At 46.1% G+C, this 25,157-nt stretch overlaps 1 protein-coding gene across 1 annotated transcript; it reads left to right on the forward strand.

Annotated features, from left to right (window-relative positions):
• The first annotated feature begins 3,366 nt into the window (after positions 1–3,366).
• Positions 3,367–23,237, forward strand: LOC129342658 (glutamine synthetase). Its single transcript, XM_054998532.1, has 7 exons — positions 3,367–3,480; positions 8,406–8,580; positions 12,538–12,699; positions 16,335–16,481; positions 19,484–19,611; positions 20,914–21,113; positions 22,480–23,237. Exons 2-7 carry the CDS (start codon positions 8,415–8,417, stop codon positions 22,829–22,831), a joined length of 1,155 nt encoding a protein of 384 aa, XP_054854507.1. The 5' UTR covers positions 3,367–3,480; positions 8,406–8,414; the 3' UTR covers positions 22,832–23,237.
• Positions 23,238–25,157: the final 1,920 nt, after the last annotated feature.

Here is a 25,157-nt window from a genome sequence, read left to right on the forward strand (position 1 = left end):
TTCTACCTTTGGGCATCTCTCCTGCCTAAAGTTTGCTTGTGGTTTATCAGTAATACAGGAACTGCATTCTGCTCTTGCTCATATAGATTATTTCTGCGGTATCTATAGGTCACCTTTCAATCATAATAAGTCTCAAGGTGGTTTACAAAAATTTAAACAGATCAAAAACAAATCTAGAAATCCACAAGGCCAACAGCAAACAACAGCAACAGTAACACCATCAAAGCAGAATGTCTGAATAGGTGAGACAACAAAACTGAACGGAAGGAAAGTTATTTATTCTGACTGTTGAAAGCACACCAGAGCCTTGTTTTCACTCACTCCAGAAAGGGGCCGACAGAGAAAGACTGAAGCTGCCAAACTTCAAGTGGGAGAGAGTTCCAAAGGGCCCCCCTCCAAAAAAAGTACTGCTCTTTGTTATGAATACTTTAGTCTGAATTCCCCTGGCACTGATATCACGTTTTGGGGCTAAAGCCAGATGAAGCCCTGATAGAAAGCATTGGAAAAGGCAGAGAAGGAGCTCCCATCTCCTTTCCTCTTCTATTTATTGTTTAGGCAAATTTGGATATTGATAGAAATGTCAGAAACACTGAAAAGCAAGTATTTGTAGGCACAGGGTGTTAAAAGGCAGCGTGTTTGCATGGGGGGTGCCAGTCATACCCATAGCTTCCTGTTCCCCCAGCATCATCTTTGCCTTCCTGGCTTTCGTCCTCAGAGCTTAGTACCTTGTATCTTGGAAAATAAAATAATCAGGTTTCCATTGGACTTGGCCCTGACAGCTTGCCTCTCAGCTGCCCTGCACCAGCCTCCACCCTTCCCCTCAGATGTATGAACGTATGATTGGGCACCACTTTACAATGAAGATAACTTTGCCGTTGGGTCTGCTGGCAGCAAAACCACAAAGTTGTCTTGTGGCATCTCAAAGACTAAAAGATTTATCGACGCAGAAGCATTTGTGGTCAGCTTTCGTCAGGTGCATGAACAGAATTCTCCTTCCTCCAAGGAACTGAGGGCTGTGATCGTGGTTTCCCTTTCCCATTTTTATCCTTGCGAGCAGGGCTTTTTTTCTGGGAAAAGAGGTGGTGGAACTCAGTGGGTTGCCCTCGGAGAAAATGGTCACATAGCTGGTGGCCCTGCCCCCTGATCTCCAGACAGAGGGGAGTTTAGATTGCCCTCCATGCCGCCGAGCGGTGCGGAGGGCACTCTAAACTCCCCTCTGTCTGGAGATCAGGGGGCGGGGCCACCAGCCATGCGACCATTTTCAAGAGGTTCCAGAACTCCGTTCCACTATGTTCCTGCTGAAAAAAAGTCCTGCTTGCAAGGTAGGTTAGACTGAGGGCCTAACTACACAATACGTGGTCCTCTTTTCCCCCTCCACATGTCTGCCAAGAGTCTGGCTGACCAGATGTGTGCTGAAGTTTCAAACATTGGACTAATTCTCAGATGCATGGGGGATTGATTCAGACTGGAGCCATGGTGGACAGAGAGGGGGGTATAAGCCTTCCCCCCCACCTCATTTTCTTGAACTGAAATGTCTCTAAGGAGGCACAGTTACCCCCTTGGAGAGATGTACAAGTACTAATAGGCTACACAAAAGTTTCCCAAACATGGCAAAGTCCCGGGGCCATTTCAGGTCAGGACAATGACGTAATTGGAAGCGTTTAAGCCCCATCTCCACAGATGCCATAGTCCCACTCCGAAGTGTGCTCCTGCATGCTTGGGGATTAAGTTCTAAGTACAGGACTACTAGTGGCATATCTTGTGGACAGGACCCGTGGCAGGCAGGGTGGGGGACACAAGGACAGTGTCTGTGCAGACTGAAACATGTTTGATTTCTGATAGTCACTATTACTCTTGAAGCATGCAAAGCTGGCAATCCTCCCAGTAGGTTTATTGTAAAATACCTACATCCCTCCTTTCCATCAAAGTACTACAAGAGAGCTTACATCAAAATACAAACAAGCCCCATTTAAATCTCAAATTAATAACAGAGAAACATATAAACCAAGGGGGGGGGGGGAAGCAGGGAAATCATATAACCATAATACTTTTTTTTAAAAGTCAAACCTTTGATTATTTTCTACCCCAGCCATGTAATTCAGACAGCTTACATAAATATACAAGAAACCATTCAAAATAGCCATAACAATCAAGAACAAGGCAGCAAGAAGATAAAACAATTGAGCAACAATGCAATTTGCACAAAGGGGACAGACGTAGCGGAAGCTGAAAACAATGAATCAGAAAATCCATTCAAGATAGCAGGAGTTGGTCACATTTTCATCTGTCCCTTTCTTCCAAGGAGCCTGGGGTGGCATGCATGGTTCTGCCCTCCTCTGAAGTTTCCTCACAACAACCCTATAAGGTTGGTTAGGCTGAGATACAGTCACTGGCCAAAGTCACCCATCGACTTCTATGGCAAGAAAGGGATTTATATGAGTTTCTCCAGTCCTTGTCCAACTGCTGTCTGAGAGGCTCTTTACACAAGACAATTTACAGGAGTAGGATCAAGTGAAAGACCTCACACTTGAATATAAGACCACACAGAAAGCAAGTCACTTGAGCGTTCCCATGTAAGATGTCTTGTATAGAGATAGATCAAGATGGGTAGCCACGGTAGACTGTCTGTAGCAGCAGAAAAGAGAAAGAGTCCAGCAGCACCTATAATACTGGTATCTGAAGAAGTGAGCTGTGACTCATGAAAGCTCATACCCTACCTCAAATTTTGTTAGTCTTATAGGTGCTACTGGACTCTTGTGTAGACAGACTCTAAGATATCCTATGGCATTCACATCATTTTAAACTTTTGAGGGAGCAAGCCAAAGAGCACTTCTGAGCATGTGCAGAGTGCATTTATTTATCGCCATTAATGTTTTAGTCTGTCTGCACTCCAGAGGCAGTGGTGGTTTCCCCATTAGACTCTAAAACAATAAGGGTTGCAAACTCTAGGTCGGGTAATTCCTGGAGATCTAAGAGGGTGGAGCCTGGGTGAGGGGAGGGAAGGGACTTCAGCAAAGTACAATGCCCCCTCAAAAGCAGCCATTTTCTCTAGGAGAACGGATCTCTGTAGTCTGGAGATCGGTTGTTATTCCGGGAGATCTCCAGGCCCCACCTGGAAGCTGGCAATCGTAATAACAGTGATTTTTTTTTAATGCTCTTAAGGCAACTCAGTTACAGACAATCTTGGAAAAGCATCAATAATAAATCGACTGTTTTAAAAGAAGAACATATATTCTCTATTGGCAACTCCCCTCCCCTGCCTCGCCGTCGGAGGGCGCGCCCCCAGCCAGCCCCGCCAGGGCTCCCGCGAGCGCCCCGGGCCTCTGGCGCCCGCCTCCCGCCGGCCGCGCTCCTCCTCCTCCGGCATCAGCTGAGAGCCGCGAGGGGCCGTCTATAAGAGCGGCCGGCGGGGCTGGACGGAGGCGGCTGAGTGCAGTCACCGTCCTGGGGGAACATCGCGACGCCGGGGGCCAGCAGAAGGTAAGCGCGCCCGCCCGCCCTGCGCTCCCGTCTTGGTGGCGCCGCCGGCGGACACTCGAGGGGGCGACCAAGGCTCTGCAGGCGCAGCGCGGCGGTGCCTCCAGCGGGAGGATTCCTCCCGAGCCAGGCTCCTTCCTCCTCGCCTGCACTACTCGAGAGCGAAGCCCGCTTGGCGCAGCAGCGCGGCGGCTCTGCCCTTCGAGGGTCCGCCTCTGCCGCAGGGCACGCGAAGGCCGCCTTGCAGCGCTAGTCCTTCTTGGACGAGGGGCGCCCGCTTCCCGGCTACTCCGTCGAGGCTCCGCTGCAAGCCTGAGGCTTCCTCTTCCGGGCAGGAGGCGCAGGCTCCGCTTTCCAAACTTTCCTCCACGTGGCTCTCCCGTCCAGGGTTTGTTTGTTTGGTAACAGCGGGGGGGGGAGCGGGGAGATGGCTTACTTTTGAGTAGCCCCGATCAAGCTGGCGGAGCTCTCCGGAGTGGGAACTCCCGGGGATCGCCGTGCAGCAGACAAAAGAATCTCCAGGGCCGGACAAAATGGCCTTTGCGTCTCCCCCGCCCGGTCGTTCCCGCTCCCCTTCTTCCTTTGTGTCAGTGCCGCACAACCCAGCTCAGCCCTCCCGCTCCCCATTTAGGGCTCAGCCCCCCGGAGATGTGAGATGGTGAGGATTGTTGTTATTATTTTTTGTTTAAAATCGTCAACAATATTGAGAGTACGTGGATTTGCATCATACACCCTCCTTTCGGTTTTTAAATCGCAGTGTGTGTGTGGGGGGGGTCTTTGCATCTCCTTCTGTTCCTTGAATTATACCACTAATCTTAGAAAGCACATCTGGAAGGGTCGTTGTGTTCTATTACAGCATAAATCACAAATCTCATAATGGGGGGAGTCCCCCCCTCTCATAATAGGGGGAGTCCCCCCATTATGAGACTAAAATGCATCTAATATATGCAAATTGCATATTTGCACATATGCAAAAAGTTTTTGCATGTACTGGAACTCAGAGTATGAGTTCTGGTGGACCAGAACAAAGATCCATCATTTTGTCTTTATGTTGAGGGAGGAAAACTTTTGCTATGTCTGTAGTGGACTGTAGTTGGCTAATCCTTCTTCCGGGCCCAAGCGGCTTGTTTCTAAGGTGGGCAAGATGCCCACCAGTGGTTTAATCCTGACCTGGTGTTTGCTTGTCCTCAGCCTGTGGAGGTCGGTGTTTGTTTTCCCGGCTCCTTGCTGGTGTTGGTTTAGTGGCTCTTGTTCCTGGTAGAGTCTCCTTATCACTGGCTGGCTCTCCAATGAGTCTTTAGTAAGGTGTTTTATCGCCAGTACCTCTGTTTTTCTTTTCTCACCAGGACTCAAATGTAGATTACACAGAAGGCAGTGTAGTCACATAGCAAGAGACATCTCATAAGCGGTGCAACAAAACGAGGATTACAAATATTCGAAATAGTGCAAAAAAAAATCATATGTCAAACAGTTTAGACAATAGAATTACAAAAGCAGAAAACGAATGCAGTAAGGGCAAGATAATGCATACCCGACACAGTGGCATAAACTACTATTAGTTTTCCTTGCCAGTGTAGTGTGTGGACAGGCTCAGATTAGGATGAGAGATCCAAGTTCAGGTGTCTCCTCTGTCATGAAACTGACATGGGAGTCGACTTTGGGCCGGTGCTTCTTACTGGACCGTAGTGAGGATAAAATAGAGGTGTGGGAGAATTGTATGTCTGCAGCCTGGAGAAAGGAGGGGTATAAAATGTGAGAGGTTATTTAGCTGTATGCTGGCTCACTGAAGACGGTTACAAATTTGCATTCGAAAGCATAACGGGCTACAGAAGACTGCATATGTGCAGAGTTCCCTTCTGCTCTTGGCACAGGTCATGAAACCTCAAACCAACAGGCAGCCATCAAATTAAGCTAAAAAAATGATCTACGTGCCTTTGGCAGCAATAAATTGTAAACTGATAGTGGGTTATAAAACATTTGATAACAATGGGGAGGGAGGATGTATTAACTGAGTCAGTCAAACTGAGCTAAGTATCAGTAATCTGTAAATTGCTCGGCAACAGAGGCAAGTTTTGACCTGCATAATAATAGCAGTCTGGTTAGGTGCAAAACAGATGGTTATGGGGAGGGCGTTCCATGAAGGAGGTGCCACTACTTAAAAGGCCCTGTCCTTAGTACCAACACCAGGACGTCTGATTAAAGTCTGAAGAGGTGGTTAGAGTGGCAGACTAGGATCTGGGATCGAATGCCCACTCTGCCTTGGAATCTTGCAGGGTGACCTTGGGCCAGTCACACTGTCAGCCTAACCCACCCCACGGGGTTGTTGTGAGGATAAAATGGAGGAGAAAGGAAGGATGTAAGCCGCTTTCGGTCCCCATTGGAGAGAAACGCAGGGTATAAATGAAGTCAGTAAGTAACTAGATCCCTGACCTGGATAGCCCAGGTGAGCCTGCTCTCGTCAGATCTCAGAGCGGGACCACAAGTGACGCCTGACACAGGTTTGACACTAGTCAGCTTCCCTCAAGTTTTGATGGGAAATGTAGGCATCCTGGTCTTGCAGCTTGACTGTCTGACTGCTGTCCAACGGACTTTTCAAATGTCACTTGTCCAACATTCCGCCAAGCTGCCTACATTTCCCATCAAAACTTGAGGGAAGCTGGCAAGTGTCCAACCTGTGTCAGGCGTCACTTGTGGTCCCGCTCTCAGAAACTATGCAGGGTCAGCCTTGGTTAGTCATTGGATGGGAGACTTCCACCGAAGACCAGGATTGCAGAGGCAGGCAAGGGCAAGCCACCTCTGTTAGTCTCTTGCCCTGAAAACCCCATCAGGGGTTGCCATAAGTCAACCCTGACTTGAGGGTGCTCTCCACCACCAAGTAAATAGGTAAATAGTACCACTGGTGTGCCCCAACCTGGATAGCTCAGGCAAGCCTGATCTCAAAAGCTAAGCAGGATCATCCTTGGTTAGTCATTGGATGGGAGACTTCCACCGAAGACCAGGATTGCAGAGGCAGGCAATGGCAAACCACCTCTCTTAGTCTCTTGCCTTGAAAACCCCTGCGAGGTTGCCGTAAGTTGGCTACGACTCGACGATACCTTCCACCACCAGAGGCGCTTACCGTTCAGATTTTTCTTCCATATTTGCCTGGTGGGAACCTAAAAATCTGCAGTGAAATGGGTCGCAAGTGCCACATCCCTCATGCTGCCTGCCCCCTGGAATGAACTTGTGTGACCTCCCCCCCCCAGAGCAGGTAGGAGAAGAAGGTGGGCAGAGAGAGGGAACCTCGGCAGCATGTGGGGCCTCTGGAGATGAATCCAGCAGTCCCATTTTTCTCCCCCCCCTGAGCTTCTGTGATTTATGGCTGAATTGGTATTGCTGCCAAGGCAGAGGAGAGGAGAACAGTGTTGCAAGCTGCTTTGGGTCCCCGTCGGTGTGAAAAGGCAGGATATACATATCTTAATTAAGGCAAAGCATGTGGCATTCGGCATAGTATAGTGTTTAGTGTCAGTCGGACTAGGGTTGCAGAACCCAGGTTTCAATCTCTGCTCTGTCTCTCTGGGTGACCTTGGGCCAGTCACACCCTCTCAGCCTCACCTACCTTACAGAGTTGTTGCTGTGAGGATAAAATAGCGGAGGCGAAAACAATGTTGTCAGTTGCTTTGGGCTGGGGAGAAAAGCAGGGAATATTAGTATCTTAATTAAGGCAGCGTGTCTTGCATTCAGGTCCGTTTAGGCCCTGCATTTCTTTCATAATAGTGGTTACAATTGCTTAACATGGAAGCTTATTAAAAAAAAATCCATCCTGCTTGGTACGTCAGAGCTTCTTCTGTATGGAGCAAAAATGCTCCATCTCTCTAGTTTGACAGTTGCCCTGCAGGCTCTTGCCCAAAATCTCTTTCCACCACCTGCCAACCAAGATCCTTTTCCTCTGGATCTAGCAGAGATTGAAGGTGGTGGCTCAGAGTGTGTGCTTCGTGTGCTGATCGCTAATCTTCCCCACAGTGCATTTTTAAAATATTTTATTATAACAGAATACAGAAAAAAGAGGGATAAAGGAAGGGGACAAGAAAAAACAAATATAAAGCTGTGTGCCACAAGGATTATTAAAGTACAGAGTACAAAAATTATAACTTTTAAAGGTGTTAGAATAATAAAGCTGTTTAGTGTACATATTTTCAAATAAACAACTTGAGCAGAATTCAAAGCTATTCCTACTTCATATCTTAAAAAATAAACTCATTGTTATTAACAATGACAACATCATTACCTTTTCTTAACAATAACAGTGCTGATTTCTTAATACAACTAATTATCATAACCTTTAAGAGTGTTAAAATAATATTGGGAATTCAAACCTATTTCTACTCCTTATCTCAGGAAAGTGAAAAAGTCCTTATTTCCCCTGTTTTGTCATTACCTTTTATTTATGTATTTGTTAACAAGAACAATGTTGACTTTTTACCAGTATTTCAATATTTATCATACATTCTATTCTACCAGTAGCACCTTTAAGACTAACCAACTTTAAGGTAGCATAAGCTTTCGAGAACCACAGCTCCCTTTGTCAGATGCATCTGATAAAGAGAGCTGTGATTCTCAAAAGCTTATACTACAATAAAGTTGGTTAGTCTTAAAGATGCTACTGGACTCTTTACTGTTTTGCAACTACAGACTAACACAGCTAACTCCTCTGGATCTATTCTGCCAGTTATCTTTATTTAGCTCATTATCTTACAGTCAATTTATGAAACATATCAATATATAAGCATATTCCAATTTACAGAGCTAAAACATCATGAATTTTATCCGTCGTAAGCAAAATAGTGCATTTGATAGTGCGTCAGGCGTATGGCGGGGGGGTGGGGCTGCTTCCCTCCATGGTGCAATTGGGGGTTCTGAGTCTCTGTCGTCTTCTTTTCTCCCCCCAGACCATCACCATGTCAGTGTCGCACAGTTCTAAGCTGAACAAGGTGGTCCGAGACCAGTACATGAAGCTGCCCCAGGGAGACAAGGTGCTGGTCACCTATGTCTGGATCGATGGCAGCGGGGAGGGAGTTCGCTGTAAAACCAGAACTTTGAACCAGGAACCCAAATGCATCGAAGGTAAGGCATTGCGTTCAAGGCGTGGGTCTCCCTTTCTCGGGTAGTCTCCTTGGCCCTTGAGGGAGTGGCAGGTAGGTAGCATGTAATGCCCTGGCAGCCTCTTCTCAGCACTTGGCAAAATACTGTGGCACGAATCCTACGAATTTAGGGACAGGTCTCACTACACTATCAAAACACCAGGGGACACAAGGCCCTATGAAACCCAAAGCAAAATAGAAATTTTTAGAAATATTTCATTGTGAATCTGAAATATTAAAGTGCAAGTGCAAAGCTATGAAAATCCAAAATCTATAGTATAAATATCTCATATACAAAATTCTCATAAACCACGCCTTCATATAATGCAATGCAATAAAGCCTCAGGCTATAAATCTTTCAGCTATTTCAAAATAGACACAATGCTTATCACATTTGGTACAATGCCACAAGTCATCCAAATCAAACCCAATGCTGTATAATCAATAAATTTCCCGTCATACATAGTAATAGTCCATATGTGTCAGTTCATAGGTTGTGTGCTGTTTTTCGTAGGCTCTCTCGGGTAGCCTCCTTGGCCCTTGGGGTATGGCAGGGAGCATGGAATGCCCTGGCAGCAAGCTCTCAACACTTGGCAAAATGCCGTGGCAGCCTCGTTAGCTGGCTTGCCACACTTGGTAGCCCATACTCCAGAAAGGGCATTGTAAGTGCCAGGATGCTTGGTTGCCATGGATGGGTTTCCTTGCCGCAAGCAATAAGATGCTCTGACTATGTAAGGTTTGGCTTCCTCCGAACATGCCATGCATCCCTCTAATGACAACTTGCAGATTTTGGCTAGCCTCTGAAGCTGGACAAAATGTGTGCACGCATGCCCATGTACTTGCCACCAATCTTGCTTTGCCCCCAAGGGGCAGGAGGGGTGCTGTTTAGACAGTAGGGCGGACTTTTGAAGCACCTGTGATGTCCAGAGCAACTGTGAAGACATTTTTCCCTCCCCTCCAGCTTTGAGCAGGGCTGCTACTGTTGCTGGAATGCAAAAATGCACCCACTAATGGTGAGTTGGCAAATACATCTGTGGCCTCCAATCCTTTGGTCACTGTTGCATGTTAGTAAAGAGTCCAGTAGCACCTTTAAGACTAACCAACTTTATTGTAGCATACGCTTTCGAGAACTACAGCTCTATTAATCAGATGCATGCATCTAACAAAGAGCTGTGATTCTCGAAAACTTATGCTACAGTAAAGTTGGTTAGTCTTAAAGGTGCTACTGGACTCTTTACTATTTTGCAACTACAGACTAACGCGGCTAACTCCTCTGGATCTATGTTGCATGTTAGACTCCCACATCTGCCTGTCTCATTGCATTGTGTAAATAGTCTTCATTGTACGTTAGAGTAAGGTGTAGGTATAATAAAAACAGCACCATGCTTCAAGGAGCTTACAATCAGGTCCCTACTCCAAGGAGCTTACAGTCTTAAGTTTTGTCAAAGGAAAAGGAAAGAGAAAGAACAAAAGAACAAATTTGACTTTTACAAGTCTCATAAACTCCTGCTAGTATCTTGAACACAAAGGGATACCATTTCCTGCACCACTTCCTTTATCTTCTCTTCTTTCCCCTTTTTTGAATCTTGGTTTGTGCCTGACATTCAGTCATGGGGTCTAGAAACTTGTAGAAGTCTTGAACAGCTGGATAAACCTGCTGGTGCCTGGGCACCTGTTTTGGTTTCCTTGTTTAGCCTTGCCCAATGGCTTTGGGAGCATTTTATTTCAGCTTGGGTAGTCTTAATTATAAGTGGGATGGGGCTGTGGCCTTGAGCGTTACCTAGTTACGCAAAACTGTGTAGCAACACGTGTGTACGCAAAACCATGTAGCAACCTGGCTTTTGATCTTGACCTCAAGGACTGCGAGCTAGTGTGGAGTAGGAGACCTCAAGCCCTAGTTCGATCACACAGCTCACAAGCTGATTTTGGGGCCAGCCATTTTCTCTTTCTGCCTAACCTACCTCACAGAATTGTTGTGCGGATAAAATGGATGAGGGGAAAACCATGAATGCTGCTCTGGAAAGAAAGGTGGGATAAAACACAACGGATAAAAAGGAGGACTGGGCTTTTTCTGTTTGCCCCAGAACAATGATGTGGTATCTTAAGAGTTGAAAGTATTTTTTTACGGAGAAATATACCCCTTGTAGTGAGGGACCCTTATTAAGCTGGCGTTGGCTGGGGGGTGGTCTGCACAGATGACACTAAATTGTGATGTGCGGTTCAGGCAGAGTGCCACGTGATAGTTTGCTGTCTTGTGTATAAGACTGAGCAAATCCCCTCTGTTCCTGCCAAGCTTTAGCTTGCAGATGTGCCTGAACCCCAAATATCTTTGTCTTCTCCTTCCTTCAAACTAGGATTCTGGCTGAATCCTGGTTGGCAGGGAGGAGAACAAACAATAAAAGTGTTTAATTATTGGGCGGGCCACAAAGGGAGCAGAAAGAAGATGCATTCCTTAGGCTCATTCGTGTCACAATCAACTGTGGCTTGGGGTTATGCCTGAACTGTACCACAGGAACTGCATTCAGACTAGAGGTATGCACCCAAAAAGTTTGGTTGATCCTGATCTGGGTTACAGGGATACAAAACATTCAATATCCCTGAAATCCTGGTAAGATTTTCTAATTTGGTACGGCAAGATTAGAGAATCCCAGATTTATCCGTTCTTTATAGGCTATGGGGAAAACTATCTGGGTCTGAGGAAGCATTTTTCAAGGGTCCACCATATCTGGTGTAGTGGTTAAGAGTAGCAGGACTCTAACCTGGAGAACTGGGTTTGATTCCCCACTCCTCCACTTGAAGCCAGCTGGGTGACCTTGGGTCAGTCACAGCTCTCTCATAGCTCTCTCAGCCCCACCCACTTCACAGGGTGATTGTCGTTAGGATAATAACACACTTTGTAAACTGCTCTGTGGCATTAAGTTGTCCTGAAGGGCAGTATATAAATCAAATGTTGTTATTGTTATTCATTTGCAGGGAACTACTCTTGACTGTCCACTAAAGATCCCCCCAAGTTTCAGGAAGATTGAACCCCAACGCCCAATTCTATGGGCTCCTGAACCAGGTGTCCCCAGCCTCTCTCCATTGTTTCCTAGGGGGGAAACATTTCCAAGGCTTTCCAGACAAAGAGCAACCTTAAGCAAAGGCAATCCCTGGAAAAGCCAGTCCCAATATTAGTCCCACTCCAAATGCAAGCAGAACCCCAAAGCCCAACACAACCAAAGTACAGCTAGAGTAGAGACCCCCAATGTCAAACCAGAGAATCCCAAACTGAAGCAAGGGGAGGCTCACCAGAGCCTCAGAGGTTGAAAGGCGGGTGGCAGCTTGAAGGGCTCTTTTGGAGCTCGGCTTGGGATGGAGGATGAGAATTCACTCTGCCTGCTGCCTCCTGTCCCCTCCTGGCCTCACACCATTCTCTTGCCGTGGCATGGAGCTTGCCAGATTGATTGGCATAAAACTGGCTATTTATCCAGTTCACAAATCCCAGATCACACACCCTTAATTCAGACTTGTGATGGTTTGTGCAGCAAACTCCTTACTCTACCAAGCAGAGTAAGGAATCCCAGTTTATCAACATCTTGCTGCATCTCAACCTCCCAAAGGGGGAGCATGGTTTCAAAAGCAGTTGGCTTTGTGGCCAAAGCATGTATGGTGCTACTCAACAAACTGTGGTTTGCAGATTCCAATTTTGCAACAAACCACAATTGGTATATGTTAGTTAACAAACTAGCTACAGATCCTAATTTGAAATCTTGTTTTGGTGCCATCTGGCAAGCCCTAGTTTGTTGGGTGTTGTAACTCACTGTGTGTGATCAAGCAGTGGTTTATAAACCACAGCTTATCCAATAACTGAATACAGCTGGAGTCCTTTGCAGGCCAGTATTTTTAATCTCTTGGGATTCATTTAAGGATTCTTAAATCTTCTCTTTCAACCCTCCTGCAGATGTGCCTGAGTGGAATTTTGATGGCTCCAGCACAGAGCAAGCGGAAGGCTCCAACAGCGACATGTTCTTGATACCCATCCGAATGTTCCGAGACCCCTTTTGTCTTGACCCCAACAAGCTTGTCTTGTGTGAAGTCCTGAAATACAATCGAAAACATGCAGGTGAGGCTTCTTGCCAATCTCCCCCCCCCGCCCATTCTGTCCCCCACCATGAGATTCAGGCTTTTCTGGGCACTTGATGTGGGTTGAGGGCAGGCAGCTTGCATATTTCATTCAATTGGGAGATCCTCTTGCCTGCGGTTGCTAAAGGCCAGACGGCAGAAGCTGACCAGGACTTGTTGCCTTGAAGGGATCAGTCATCTTCTGCAGGCTAGCTGAGTCAACCACTGGACCTTCTAAACTCACCATTGTCTTCTTTGGCAGCTGTTCTAAAGGGTCCCAGGCAGAGAAATGTCTTTCCCAGTCTCTGCTTCTTGAAACCATTTAACCAGATGCCAAGGGTTGAACCTGAGACCATCATAGTGTAGAGTATACGCACAGAGAGTTGCAGCCCTCTTCCTGAAAGATTAATTTGAGACTGGGCAAAGCCATATTTTTGTATTTGTATATCTATATATCTATAAAGACAAGTGTCCTGACTGACTCATGAACGCCCAGCCCAAACCCCTGGACCTAGAAACGTGAAATTTGGGGAGAACATTCCTTTCATGATGTAAATATCCACTAAGAAGGGATTTTAAGAAATTTGTCCCCTAAGGGGGTAAAAAGGGGTCAAATGTGTTTTCCCAAAGGGATACAGCTTCCCTGTGTGGCTGGCAGTCTGTTGCCTGCTTGCACCCCTGTCCACTGCCAGCTCAGCCACTCTTCCCTGATTGGGCCAGCCAGTCATTTGCATATGTGGGCTGATTGGGGCTCGCAACATTCCACACCTCATTCCCCCCCACCCCTAGAGACAGTTGGAACACAGAGGTCATTTACTTATGCAGCCTGATTGGTCCTCACCCCCAACATTCTAAACAGACTGCATTGGGAGTCATTGAATGTGTCCTGAGGTAAAATGCACCTCCCAGTCTTCCCCTCAAAGTTCACTAGGGTTGCCAATCTCCCTGTTACATCCCCATAAGTATTATAACTGGATTTAATGTAGTTAAATACCGTAGTGAAGTATGGGTATCAAGCTAGTAATATATATGAAACAGCTTTCTGCCAAATCTGGGTATTAGTCAGTCTAGCTGAATATCATCTGTGCTGACAGGTGTGGTCTCTCCAGGGTCTTGGGCAGAGAAGGGTCTTTATCGACTCCTACCACCTGAGATCCTTTATCTGGAGATAGCAGGGGTAGGATCTGGGACCTTCCACATGCAAAGCAGAAGCTCCAGTCCTGGGCAATGTTCCTTCCCTTGAAGACTGTTTTAGAATATGAATTTAGTGCTGGTTTGGAAGTATCGTGATCTGAAAGCAGAGTATTAGGGTGTCTTTATTTTAGTCAAGTTGAGAGTTGAATTCCAAGGCCTTGTGAACTTGGTATTCCCATTACATAGATCCAAGAGACCTTCTGCTGGATGTGCCAGTCTAGGGGAAAATGCAGATCTAATGGATCGAGTCCCTCTCCCCCTTTATCAGACTTTTTTTTTCTTTCTGCTTCTGGCATGTTGACTGAAACTGTCCATGTTGATGGTGGTGTTCTCCAAAGAGGATGCCCCAGGAAGCAACAAGGAGCTGGAGCTGTCCCTCTGTTCAGAAGCTCTCTGCAAAGTGCTTAGCTAGGCTCAATTGACTAGAAACACAGAAGTGCAACCAGTGGTCCAGTGATCAAGGGTGGCTTTTGGCTTGTGAGCCCCTAGATGCTGACCAGCTTCTTGGATTAATGCCTAATTAGCAGTTCCATTTGCATCTCTCTGTGCCAAGCTTTTTCTGAACACAGTGTGTGGCTTGGAGCTTGGATCATAAACATACCAAATAATAATAATATTGGTGCTTATATACTATTCTATACTAGAAGAGTACTGAGTACTATACTAGAAGAGTACTGATTACTATACTAGAAGAGTACTGAGTACTTCTATATACTACTCAGAACAGTGAACAAGATCAGTGTTGTTATTCTCCCCTCAGTATAGCTGGGGAGCTGGGGCTAGGAGAGGAGTGGCTTACCCTGGGCCACCTACCGAGCTCATGGCAGAAACGGGATTTGAACCAGCAGAGTGCTGATTTGCAGTTCAACCACTTAACCCCCATGCTACAGCAACTCTCTTAGAGCTATGCTGTGTTTAAGAGCACATACTCAAAAGGCAGCGGTTCACATTTAATCTCTACTGTGAATTTGCTAAATGGTAAATAAGTTACTGGCTTTTGGCCTCACCCCCTCCTTATTGGATGCATAATGGGGGGGGGGGGTTATACCTTGCAAGGCTGTTTCTTTGGAGCAAAGAGAACCACTGTACAAATGCAAGGTTGTGGAATCTCCCTCCTCCTGTGTATGATTCATCCATTCATGACATCCCTTGAATCTTTGTATGTGGTCTGAGTTCAAATAGTTTCCTGTCTGATGTCATGGTTTTGAGACTAGAGCCACCCAATCAATGTGATTGTAGAGGTTAGAATGTTGGTCTAGGATCTGGAAATTCTGGGTTCAAATTCTTGTTCGGCCATGAATCTGAAAGGACTTGGGCAAGTTGTTCTCTCTCAGCCTAGCCTACCTGACCAGGTTAGTTATGAGGGAAAATTAGGAGGAAAAAATGCTTAGGCCAAGCTGAGCTCCTGGGTAGAAAGGCATGATAAAAGTATTGCGAGGTAATCACTACGCTACATCTATGTTTTTTCAAAAGCATATTCTGGAATAGGAGTCCAGTGTTCTACAAAATATGGCTTGTTTCAGACATTATAGTAACTTTGATTAAGACTAACTAAGAAGTCTTGAAATTAGCAAGTTCTTGAGTTACTCTTCAGAAACACCTTTGTTTTAAAATTTAGCTTGCTACGAGTTCTGTGCAAACAAAACTTTAATGGAAGGAAAAACACCCTTCTGCAAGGATGTAAAAAGCAGAAGTTCTGAGGACTCATAACTGATGAAACAGTTTTTGCAAATTAGCACATACTGGGGGCAGCTACCTAAAATATGCTTGTTTCTTGCCCCTCCCCCAATTCTGTATGGGGTGGGGCTATTTGGAGGCGTGGCGTGGCGTGGCTATACAGGCTAATGCGAAGTGGCTACGCTTAGATGAGTCACCAGGATAGAAAGCCAGTTGTCACCCCAGTAGTGTCCTTGACTGACACCCCCTTCCCTCTAGCACTGTGCTGGGGGAGGCTGGCCCCCCACAAGGATGAATAAATGAATGAATGAATAAGAATGAATAAATGAGCTGCTATTGGGCATGTGTTATGGAGGGGGGAACAAAGCTGGCTATCCTAAGAGTCTCGGACTGGAATGTTTTAATTAAAGTATCTAGCCCTTATGACAGTGCAGGTAAGTTTGCAAATCTACCACGAGGAAATAAAAAACTTTCTTCACAGTGCCTAAACATAAGAAAAGCGCTTGGCTGTTTCTGTGTAGAGAATTTCATAGTTGGGGTGCCACCACCCTAAAGGCCTAGTCACTGCCCTCCCAACTCTCAAAGAAGCAGGACCTCTGACCCTTGTTTTAAATGAATAGGTAAGTTTATAAAGAGGGTGATACTTGCCCAAAAGAAAAGCTTGTACCTGTATTGAATTATAAGTAGCCTTAGGACAAGGGCGGGACAGCATTCTCTACACTTCTTTGAGCTCACCTCCTGGGTTTAAAACCCTCGTTTCTGCAGAGACCAACTTGAGGCACACCTGTAAGAAGATAATGGACATGGTACAAGATAACCACCCTTGGTTTGGAATGGAGCAGGAGTACACCCTACTGGGCATCAACGGGCATCCTTACGGCTGGCCTGAAAATGGCTTTCCAGGACCACAAGGTAAGGCTTTCTCTCTGAATGAATAAATGAGCTGCTCTTGGGCATGCCTGATGGAGGGGGGAACAAAGCTGGCTGTACCGAGAGTCTCGGACCGGAATGTTTTAATTGAAGTGTCTAGCCCTTATGACAGTGCAGGTAAGTTTGCAAATGTATGCATAATAGTAAAAAGTCCAGTAGCACCTTTAAGACTAACCAAATTTATTGAGGCATAAGCTTTCGAGAACCACAGCTCTCTTCATCAAATGCACGCAGCAGTTGGTGAGCTCTTGGGAGCTGAAAGGCTTCTCAGGGACTGGGCAGTGGCTGCCAGTGCTTTGCAAAGCTCCTAGATCCAGATTGCGGCTATTATACAGGCTAAGCCAACTTGAATAAGTGCGTCAAAATTCCCGGATGTGGGTTGTCTTGTGCAGAATTCTGGATATCTCTGGTTTGGTTGTCTTAAGGGCCGATTCTGATATCTTAACCAGTGTTGATTTGGCATTCTACCAATGAATCTCAGAGATATGCACATTCTCCTCCTGGGGTTGGAGCTTCATGGAGGGTCATGACTTGGTGGGAGAGCCTTTATTTGGAATACAAGTTCAGTCTCCAGCAAAAGGGTCTTGGATAAGAGGCCTGAAATCAGCCGCTAGTTGGAGGGAGACGGTGCCAGGATAGCTGGACCTGTGGACTGGCTCATACAAGGCAGTTTCAGATGTTTACCTCGAGCTGTCAGGTAACCTCCTTGAACTCTGTCCCTTTTCAGTGTGAGCCTAGGAAGGAAGAGGGTCGGGCTCAATGAGACGTAATTGCTTCCTCTTCTCCCTTTGCACGGAGCAAAGGTCTGGCAGTTGCGCTGTGCTGTGCTGAGTTGGTTGCTTGTAAAAAGCATCTGTAAATAGAAGGCGTGCCCCCTGGTCCTTCCCACGATCTTGTCTCACAAACAGGCGTGATGGAAAATTTCACCGGCACCGGAGAAGCCTTGCGGGAGCTTTTCTCCCATGCTTCGAGAACCTGGCATCATGATGTCGCCAGTGGTTCTTTTGTGCGCTTCAGCAAGCCATGTGACCTCTGTTCTTGATGTTGCTCTGGGGATCCAGAGGTTGCATGAAAGTTTCCACTGGAGGTCTGGTTTGGTTGTGAAATCTTTGTTTTGGAAATCGCTTGTCTGGTTTACAGACAACGGGCAATGCCCGGGCTGGCCCTTGAGGCAAACAGGTCTTCCCAACTGGATTTTCTCAGAAACCAAACCAGGAGGTGGGGATATGAGGAAGAGAGGGAGCTAAAATCTCTACATTTAAAACCTCCCCTTCCTTCTTAAGCACCATCTAGTTCAGATGTTGGTGTAAAAAGTGGAAGAAGACTGATATCTAAGGAGAGAGAAAAATTATCAAACAGCTGGTCTCTCCAATAATAGCCATTGTTGTGAAGTAGTTAGAGAGTACAGGACTCTGGAAACCTGGGTTCAGTGCCCAATCAGACAAGCAACTTGCTAGATGAACTCAGGCCCATCACTCTCCTGGCCTAACCTGCCTCAAAGGATTGTTGTGAAGATAAAGTGGAGGAAGGGAGAACTGTATATCTTGCCTGGAGAATCTTGGAGAAAAGGCCTTTCACCTTTATCACTCTAGAATGTTTCATGATTGCTGGTGCCAAAATAAGGCAAGTTTGCTTAGAAACCCTGCTTCTTACTGCATGGGAATGGATCTTCCCTCAGCGAGGAGGAAAAGCACTCCATATATGCTCAGAAACAGTCATGCTTATTCCCACAAGTGACACACCTGCTTGTGTAGTGGATTGTGATGGGCTTTTTGAGAGTTTGTAATGACATGATCAGTTGATAACAACAACAACTGCACTTATATACTGCTCTTCTAGACAGATTAGTGCCCCGCCCAGAGTGGTGAACAAGTTAGTGTTATTATTATCCCCACAATACAGCTGGGGCTGAGAGGAGTGGCTTACCCAGGCAGTAGTGGGATTCGAACCAAGGCCACCTACTGAGCTCATGGCAGTACTGGGATTCGAACCAGTAGAGTGCTGATTCGCAGATGAACCACTTAACCACTGTGCTGCAGCAGGGCAGGAGGTAGGGTGGACAGTGCACCTGATGATGTGAAGAGGGTTGCCAAAATATTTTGCACTATTTAATAGGCAACGCAGTTGTGACAGAAGCAGGTGAGAGGTCCCTGCCCCAAGGAACTTGCAGACTACAGTTTGTTGCAAGGGGGACTACAGAAGGTAGGGAGAGGGAGGGTGTAGAAAGAGGAAGAATTTGCATTCGTTGCTGGGTACACATGCTTGGATTCTGTCTCTGTAGGATGCAAGGGCCAAGGGTTTTGCCAGAGGCAAACTGGGGTTTTGAAGAAATGGAGAGACATCACCACACAGGCTACATTTCTTCCACACACCATCAGTTCCTGATTGCAACTCCAGAAAATCTTCTCACAGAGTTGGGGGCGGCAAAGCTGACAGCAGACAGCATCACATGAACCACCAACCTTTGGGGGCTTACCCCTCTGAGGCTGTGAAAGCTCACCAAGAGAGGGAGGGAAGGAGAACAATGGGGGTGTAGTATTTATACCCCACTTTTCCCCGCAGTGGGGACCCTAAGCAGCTTACAATATCATTCTCCCCTCCTCTGTTTTATCCACAACAATCCTGCTAGGTTATGTGGAGGGTGTGCAACTGGCCTAAGGTCACCCTGCAGTCTTCCATGGCAGAGGGGGGGGGCTCGAACCTGGATCTTCGAGATCCTTGCACAGCACTCTCACCACCACTTTGGTCCTGTAGGCTTTCTGCCGTCCTCGCAGCTAGTGCTGCAGTGAAGGAGGGTGTTAAGGAGTAGTTGTTTTTTTAAAATTTATTTATTAATCAATTTCTAGCCTGCCCTCCCCGCGAGCGGGCTCAGGGCAGGTTACAGTAGTACATAAAGATACAAAAGATAAAAACATTTTTGGCGCAATAAAATCAAAAATGCTGCTCTCTCAATTCATGCTTATAACTATACCATTTCATTCCAGGGCCCTACTACTGTGGGGTTGGTTCAGACAAAGTCTATGGGCGTGACATCGTTGAATCCCACTACAAGGCCTGCCTCTATGCTGGCGTGAAGATCTGTGGCACCAATGCCGAAGTCATGCCTTCCCAGGTACCTGCTTACAATGGGGACCATGTGTCCCAGGGGTGGGGGTGGGGGGTGAGGGCATGCTCTCAAGGAACCAGGAATGCTTAGGGAGGTGCAAAAGAAAGTGGTGGTGAATAGGAGGAGGAGGAGGAGGAAGATATTTCTCAGCTGCTGATATTGGTGGGAGGGGACAGTTGCATGAAGGGTCGGGGCTGGATTTGGCTTGGAGGCCCCTCGTTGGCAGTTCTGCTCTGACTTCTTGCTTTTCCCCTTGGAGATTTCTGGTTCTATCGATCCTCCCATCCAATCATCTTCCCTCTCGGCTGTCCTGGGGTAGCTCTTCTCAGGCCTGGTGGGATCGGGCTCTGTGTTATGAGGAAACGAGGAAAGTATTTCGAACAGTCCTGTGGTCTAGCAGAAAAGGCGGGAACTCCAGTGAATATTAATACAGTAGCCTGAACTCTGTACTGTTGGCGAATCCAAAGGGTTCAGGCAGCTGAGCAGTGGCATTATGTTGTCCTTCCTAGATAAACTGAGGAAGGTGTTGCTTGGGCCTTCTGTCAGAATTTGTGAAGCACATACCAGGTTTTTTATTTGTGATCTCCTGTTGATCTAAAGGAGGTGCACTTTTTCTGGCCCCCTTGAGAAGGCGTGCCGGGATCTGTTGAGGGCTTGAGGGATGGGAACCTGAACACAGGTGTCGTTCCAAGACCAAAATTTCAAGCATGAAATTATGCCAAATGAGTAGAATGAAAGACTTCGTTTGACTTAGCCAATGACAAAGGGCAGTGAATTGGAACGATGACTGAACTGGGAAGGTTGCTGACCCGTGGGAATAAGAGAGAAGATGAAGGCATTCGTGCTCAGTTATGGGACATGGAAAAGAGATGTGTATGCCCTCATCCATAGCTGTACTGTATCACTTCTGAACTCAGCAATCCGCCTGATAAAACAATTTACGGCACTACCTGAAGGGGTTTTACTGCCCCCAGCTTCTGCAGATGTCCAAATTCTATGCTGGTCACTGAGGGTGGCATTGCAGTTTTTCTTGGCATTTTAAAAGTGCGACTTGTAGGTACTAATTCTGCACATGGCGGAGGGCTTTCCACCTCCTTTGGTGGAGGGCAGTAGTCCTTGAACTGCTGTCCAAAATTTCACCTCTCAACATGGGCAGGGCTTACAAGGGTCATGGTAACCAAGTCTCCACTGGAAATGTACCTCCATCAGGACTAATAAGTTGTGTTTTATAATTAAAAAAAAAAGAACACTCTGTCAAAACTCTTTAACACCAGTAGAATCTCTTCCCCTTCCTTTTCCTTCCTCTAGTGGGAGTTCCAAGTGGGGCCGTGTGAAGGGATTGAGATGGGTGATCACTTGTGGATGGCGAGGTTCATTTTGCACCGGGTGTGTGAAGACTTCGGGGTTGTGGCTACCTTGGATCCCAAGCCAATGACGGGCAACTGGAACGGTGCTGGCTGCCACACCAATTACAGCACAGAAGAAATGAGACAGGAAGGAGGACTCAAGTGAGTGGCCTTCCCTTCCTCTGCTCATTCACCTCTCTGAAGGAATCATCTCGAGTCTGTGGGTTGAACGAAAATAGTAAAGAGTCTGGTAGCACCTTTAAGACTAACCAACTTTATTGCATGACGATGCATCTGATGAAGAGAGCGGTGGTTCGCTAAAGCTTATGCTACAATAAAGTTGGTTAGTCTTAAAGGTGCTGCCAGACTCTTTCTTATTTTGCAACTACAGACTAACACGGCGAACTCCTCTGGGTTGAACTAAGAAATCAAAGGCCTTTCTGAATCCCCACCAAGAGTGGCTATTACTGATCATCTGTTTTAGGCTTGCTAAATTATGGTCAGCTTACATGTTACATGTTTGTGACTGTGAAGTAACTTGCCTGCATGGATTAATGGTTCCTGTACTAGGTCATTTCTCCCCTAATAGTTTAATATCCTTCTCTCGCACAGGGGCAGGATGAGCTCTCATCCAAGAGCCAAGCAGTTTCATGCCCCCCTTGGTGTCAGAAGTGCTAGGTGCTCTCTGGTCTCTTGGTATACTGCCACATTTCTGGGTGCGATGAGATGTCTCTATGGAAAAGAGTATTGCATTTGTTTTCTTTAGGGAGATTTTACCCTACCTTTCACTGCACATGGACTCAAGGCACCTCTGCTGGCATCCAGCACCGTGCGAGTTCCATTAGGTTTAAGCCATGAGCTTTGATGTTGCTGGATGGTCATTCAAACATAAGGTTCTTGCAATCGAGGCAGTTTCTGCTTGGACTGGTGTCCACAGTATTAGTTAGTGTGACACATCCTGCCTTTCTTTCATCATGGAACAACATGTGGTTCCCTGGAGACTTGACCCAGCTTAAGCTTCAGAAGGATTGCTCTTTTGTATGCCTTCCGACCATACCTTGGGACCAGTATAAAAGTTTTGCAGCAATTAACCCACAATGCACACCAGGTATGTGTGAGCTCCCCTCTTCATGCAGATTCACATGTGCATGCGCAATGCTTGATCACCCCACAGGTGAATGTGGAAACTCTGCCATGTTGAAAAACACAACATTCAGAGGATGCAAAATTTCAGTTTGTAGTTAGACCCCTGCAGGGTCTGTTCACACATGAGTTTCAGCACCCAGGGGTTTCTTGCCTTAAGTTATGGATGTGGATTGATTATTAAGCTTTCCAGAAACGGCAGTGTAGACCATAATGGATACATGTACTTGCTCACTTCCTGAATGGGGATATGACCTTTGATCCAATCCACCCACCACAAAGTAGGTTGTCGGTCCCCTTCTTTCTCCCTGGTCCCTCATTCTCTAAGGCTAAATTTGAAAAAGTAACCCATCCAACCCCATTTTCTTGCCAATCTTTTTGTTAGGTTTATTGAATCTGCAATTGAGAAACTCAGCAAACGGCACGACTACCACATCTGTGTCTATGACCCCCGAGGAGGCCAGGACAATTCCCGGAGACTGACAGGCTACCATGAGACCTCCAACATCTTTGAGTTCTCGGCAGGTGTGGCCAACCGTGGGGCCAGCATACGGATCCCCCGGCAAGTCGGCCAGGATGGGTTCGGATACTTTGAAGACCGCCGGCCTGCTGCCAACTGTGATCCGTACGCAGTCACGGAAGCCATTGTGAGGACCACAATTCTCAACGAAACTGGTGTCGAAACGAAAGACTATGTGGAAAAATCGAGACTGGAACGTGGCGTCTTCAAAGACTGAGCACTTTTTTCCTCCCTGCAGTTTCCCAAAATGTCTGCCCTGCCACCTAGTAAATTCTCTGCCATCTTCAGAACCTTCCTTCTGGTATTGTGACGTGTTGACTTAGACATATATTTCTATATTTTTAGGAGAGAAAAATTATTTTCCTAGCAGATATCACTGGTTTCTGTTCTCATTTTTTTTAAAGATTGTAATGTGGGGTTCAAGGAAACTTTTTAAACAATTGGATTTATACTGTGGTGTAGAGGACAAACAAAACTGAATCTTGTACAAAGCAAGGCTGCTTCAGACTGCTGAAGAACTAGTTTTCCCTCTCCCCTTCTATCTCTGTTGCGAGGAAACAATAAAGTTGGTCGTCTTGGCTGCTTATCAGCCAATGTTGAAATAAAATAACTTTCCATTTCTATCTCCACATCCTTGAACGAAATCCTTTGGGACATGAAGTTCTGCTGTATTATGGAGATGACAGTTGCTATTTTAAGCAAAGTATGACGAGGGGGTGGGGGTAGGGCAGAATTTTTCTAGCAGAAATGAGATAGATAATCTTGGAATAGATATAAGGGGAACCTGTCATTGTAGAGAATAGGTCCATTAATGGCTATTAGCTGTGATGGCTAAATAGAACATGGATAATAATAATAGTAATAATAACATTCAATTTATATACTACCCTTCAGGACAACTTAACACCCACTCAGAGTGGTTTACAAAGTATGTTATTGTTATCCTCACAACAATCACCCTGTGAGGTGGGTGGGGCTTAGAGACCTCTGGAAGAGCTGTGACTGACCCAAGGTCACCCAGTTGCCTTCAAGTCGAGGAGTGAGGAATCAAACCCGGTTCTCCAGACTGGAGTCCTGCTGCTCTTAACCACTACACCAAGCCATTGGGGGATAGTTGCTGGGGAGGCTTTGTGGCCATCTGGGACCTCTGGCAGGCTGCTGTGCAGAATAGAATGTTGAACTAGATTAGACGATTGCTGTCATCCACAAGTGTGTGTTTTCTTAACAGCTCTATTCAGCAGGAGCCCTCCACCACTTTATTTCCACAACTGACCTCAGACACCTTGGTGCTAAAGGCAGAAAATGTAAATAATAAATGCCGTCTCTCTGATAGGATCTGCCCAGGAGAACTGGCTGGGGGCCTGGATTCTTCCTCTCTGTCTGCCATCTTGAATGGCTCCCCAGATCTACCTCTCAGAATGGTTGCATCTGAGCAGTATTTCCCCTTATTGCCCTTGCAACACAGCAACAAGAGAGTAGGACTGTAGAAGTCGCCTCTTCATCCCTAGCAGCTGTCCAAATGGGATGGTTACTGTAGCATTGACTGGAAATCATTATACATCCTGAGCTGGGCAACCAGCCCAGCTTCCTTCCTGGGCTGCTTGCTAAGGATTCCTATTCCCAAGCAAGGGACACTCTCTACAGTCCTGAGGCAGCTATTTTCCTGTTTATTATTTAATAGACTTATACCCTGCCTTATCGCTTCAGACTCCAAGTGGTGAGCAACATTGCAAGGCCCCCGAAGAATCATAAGCATCCTTCACCTTCTTGAAGGCGGGACTCTTGCATTCCATTGCTCTAGTCAAAGGAAAGCAAAATGGCCCTCAGACTGGAAATGCTCCATCTGCATTCCAGGTCCATCAAAGATTGCAGCAACTATTGGACCATCAGATTAATTTCCCACTCAAGCAAAGTGGTGCTCAAAATTTTACAATGAAGACCCCTACCATATATGGAACAAGAAATACCAGATGTTCACTGGATTTAGAAGAGGAGGCACTAGATCATACTGCAAATGTGCATTGTGGATTGGCGCATACCAGAGAAATTCAGAAGGAAGTTTTATAAATTACTTCAATGGTTTTGACTGTGGATCATGAAAATCTATGGGTGTTTTTAAAAGAAAGGGGGGTGGCGCAACAGCTGATCATTTTGATGCACAACCTGTACTGTGAACGAGAGTCTCCTGTTAGGACAAAAACAGAATTGTTTCCAAATGGCAAAGGTGTCAGACAAGGATGTATTTTTTCTCCATATCTGTTTCGGCTATATGCAGAATATGTCATATGGAAAACTGGATTAGATTTAGATGAAGGTGGAGTGAAAATTGGTGGAAGGAACATTAACAGTTTGAGATATTTAGAGGACACCAGATTACTGGCAGAAAATAATAAAGAAAAGATTTAAAATGACTACTGATGAAGGTTAAGAGAAAGCGCCAAAGCAAGATTACAGCTGAACATCAAGAAAATAAAAGTAATGGTTACTGAAGTATTACACAATTTTAAGGCTAACAATGAAAAAATTGAAATTGTTAAAGATTT

This window comes from Eublepharis macularius, chromosome 14 (genome assembly GCF_028583425.1).
Source record: "Eublepharis macularius isolate TG4126 chromosome 14, MPM_Emac_v1.0, whole genome shotgun sequence".
NCBI classification, from domain to species: Eukaryota; Metazoa; Chordata; class Lepidosauria; order Squamata; family Eublepharidae; genus Eublepharis; species Eublepharis macularius.

Coding starts and splice junctions, on each gene's coding strand:
- LOC129342658 (XM_054998532.1), top strand. CDS start 8,415: ATGTCAGTGTCGCACAGTTCTAAGCTGAACAAGGTGGTCCGAGACCAG. Junction 8,581..12,537: donor GGAACCCAAATGCATCGAAG/GTAAGGCATTGC, acceptor ACCCTCCTGCAG/ATGTGCCTGAGTGGAATTTT. Junction 16,482..19,483: donor TGGCTTTCCAGGACCACAAG/GTAAGGCTTTCT, acceptor ATTTCATTCCAG/GGCCCTACTACTGTGGGGTT.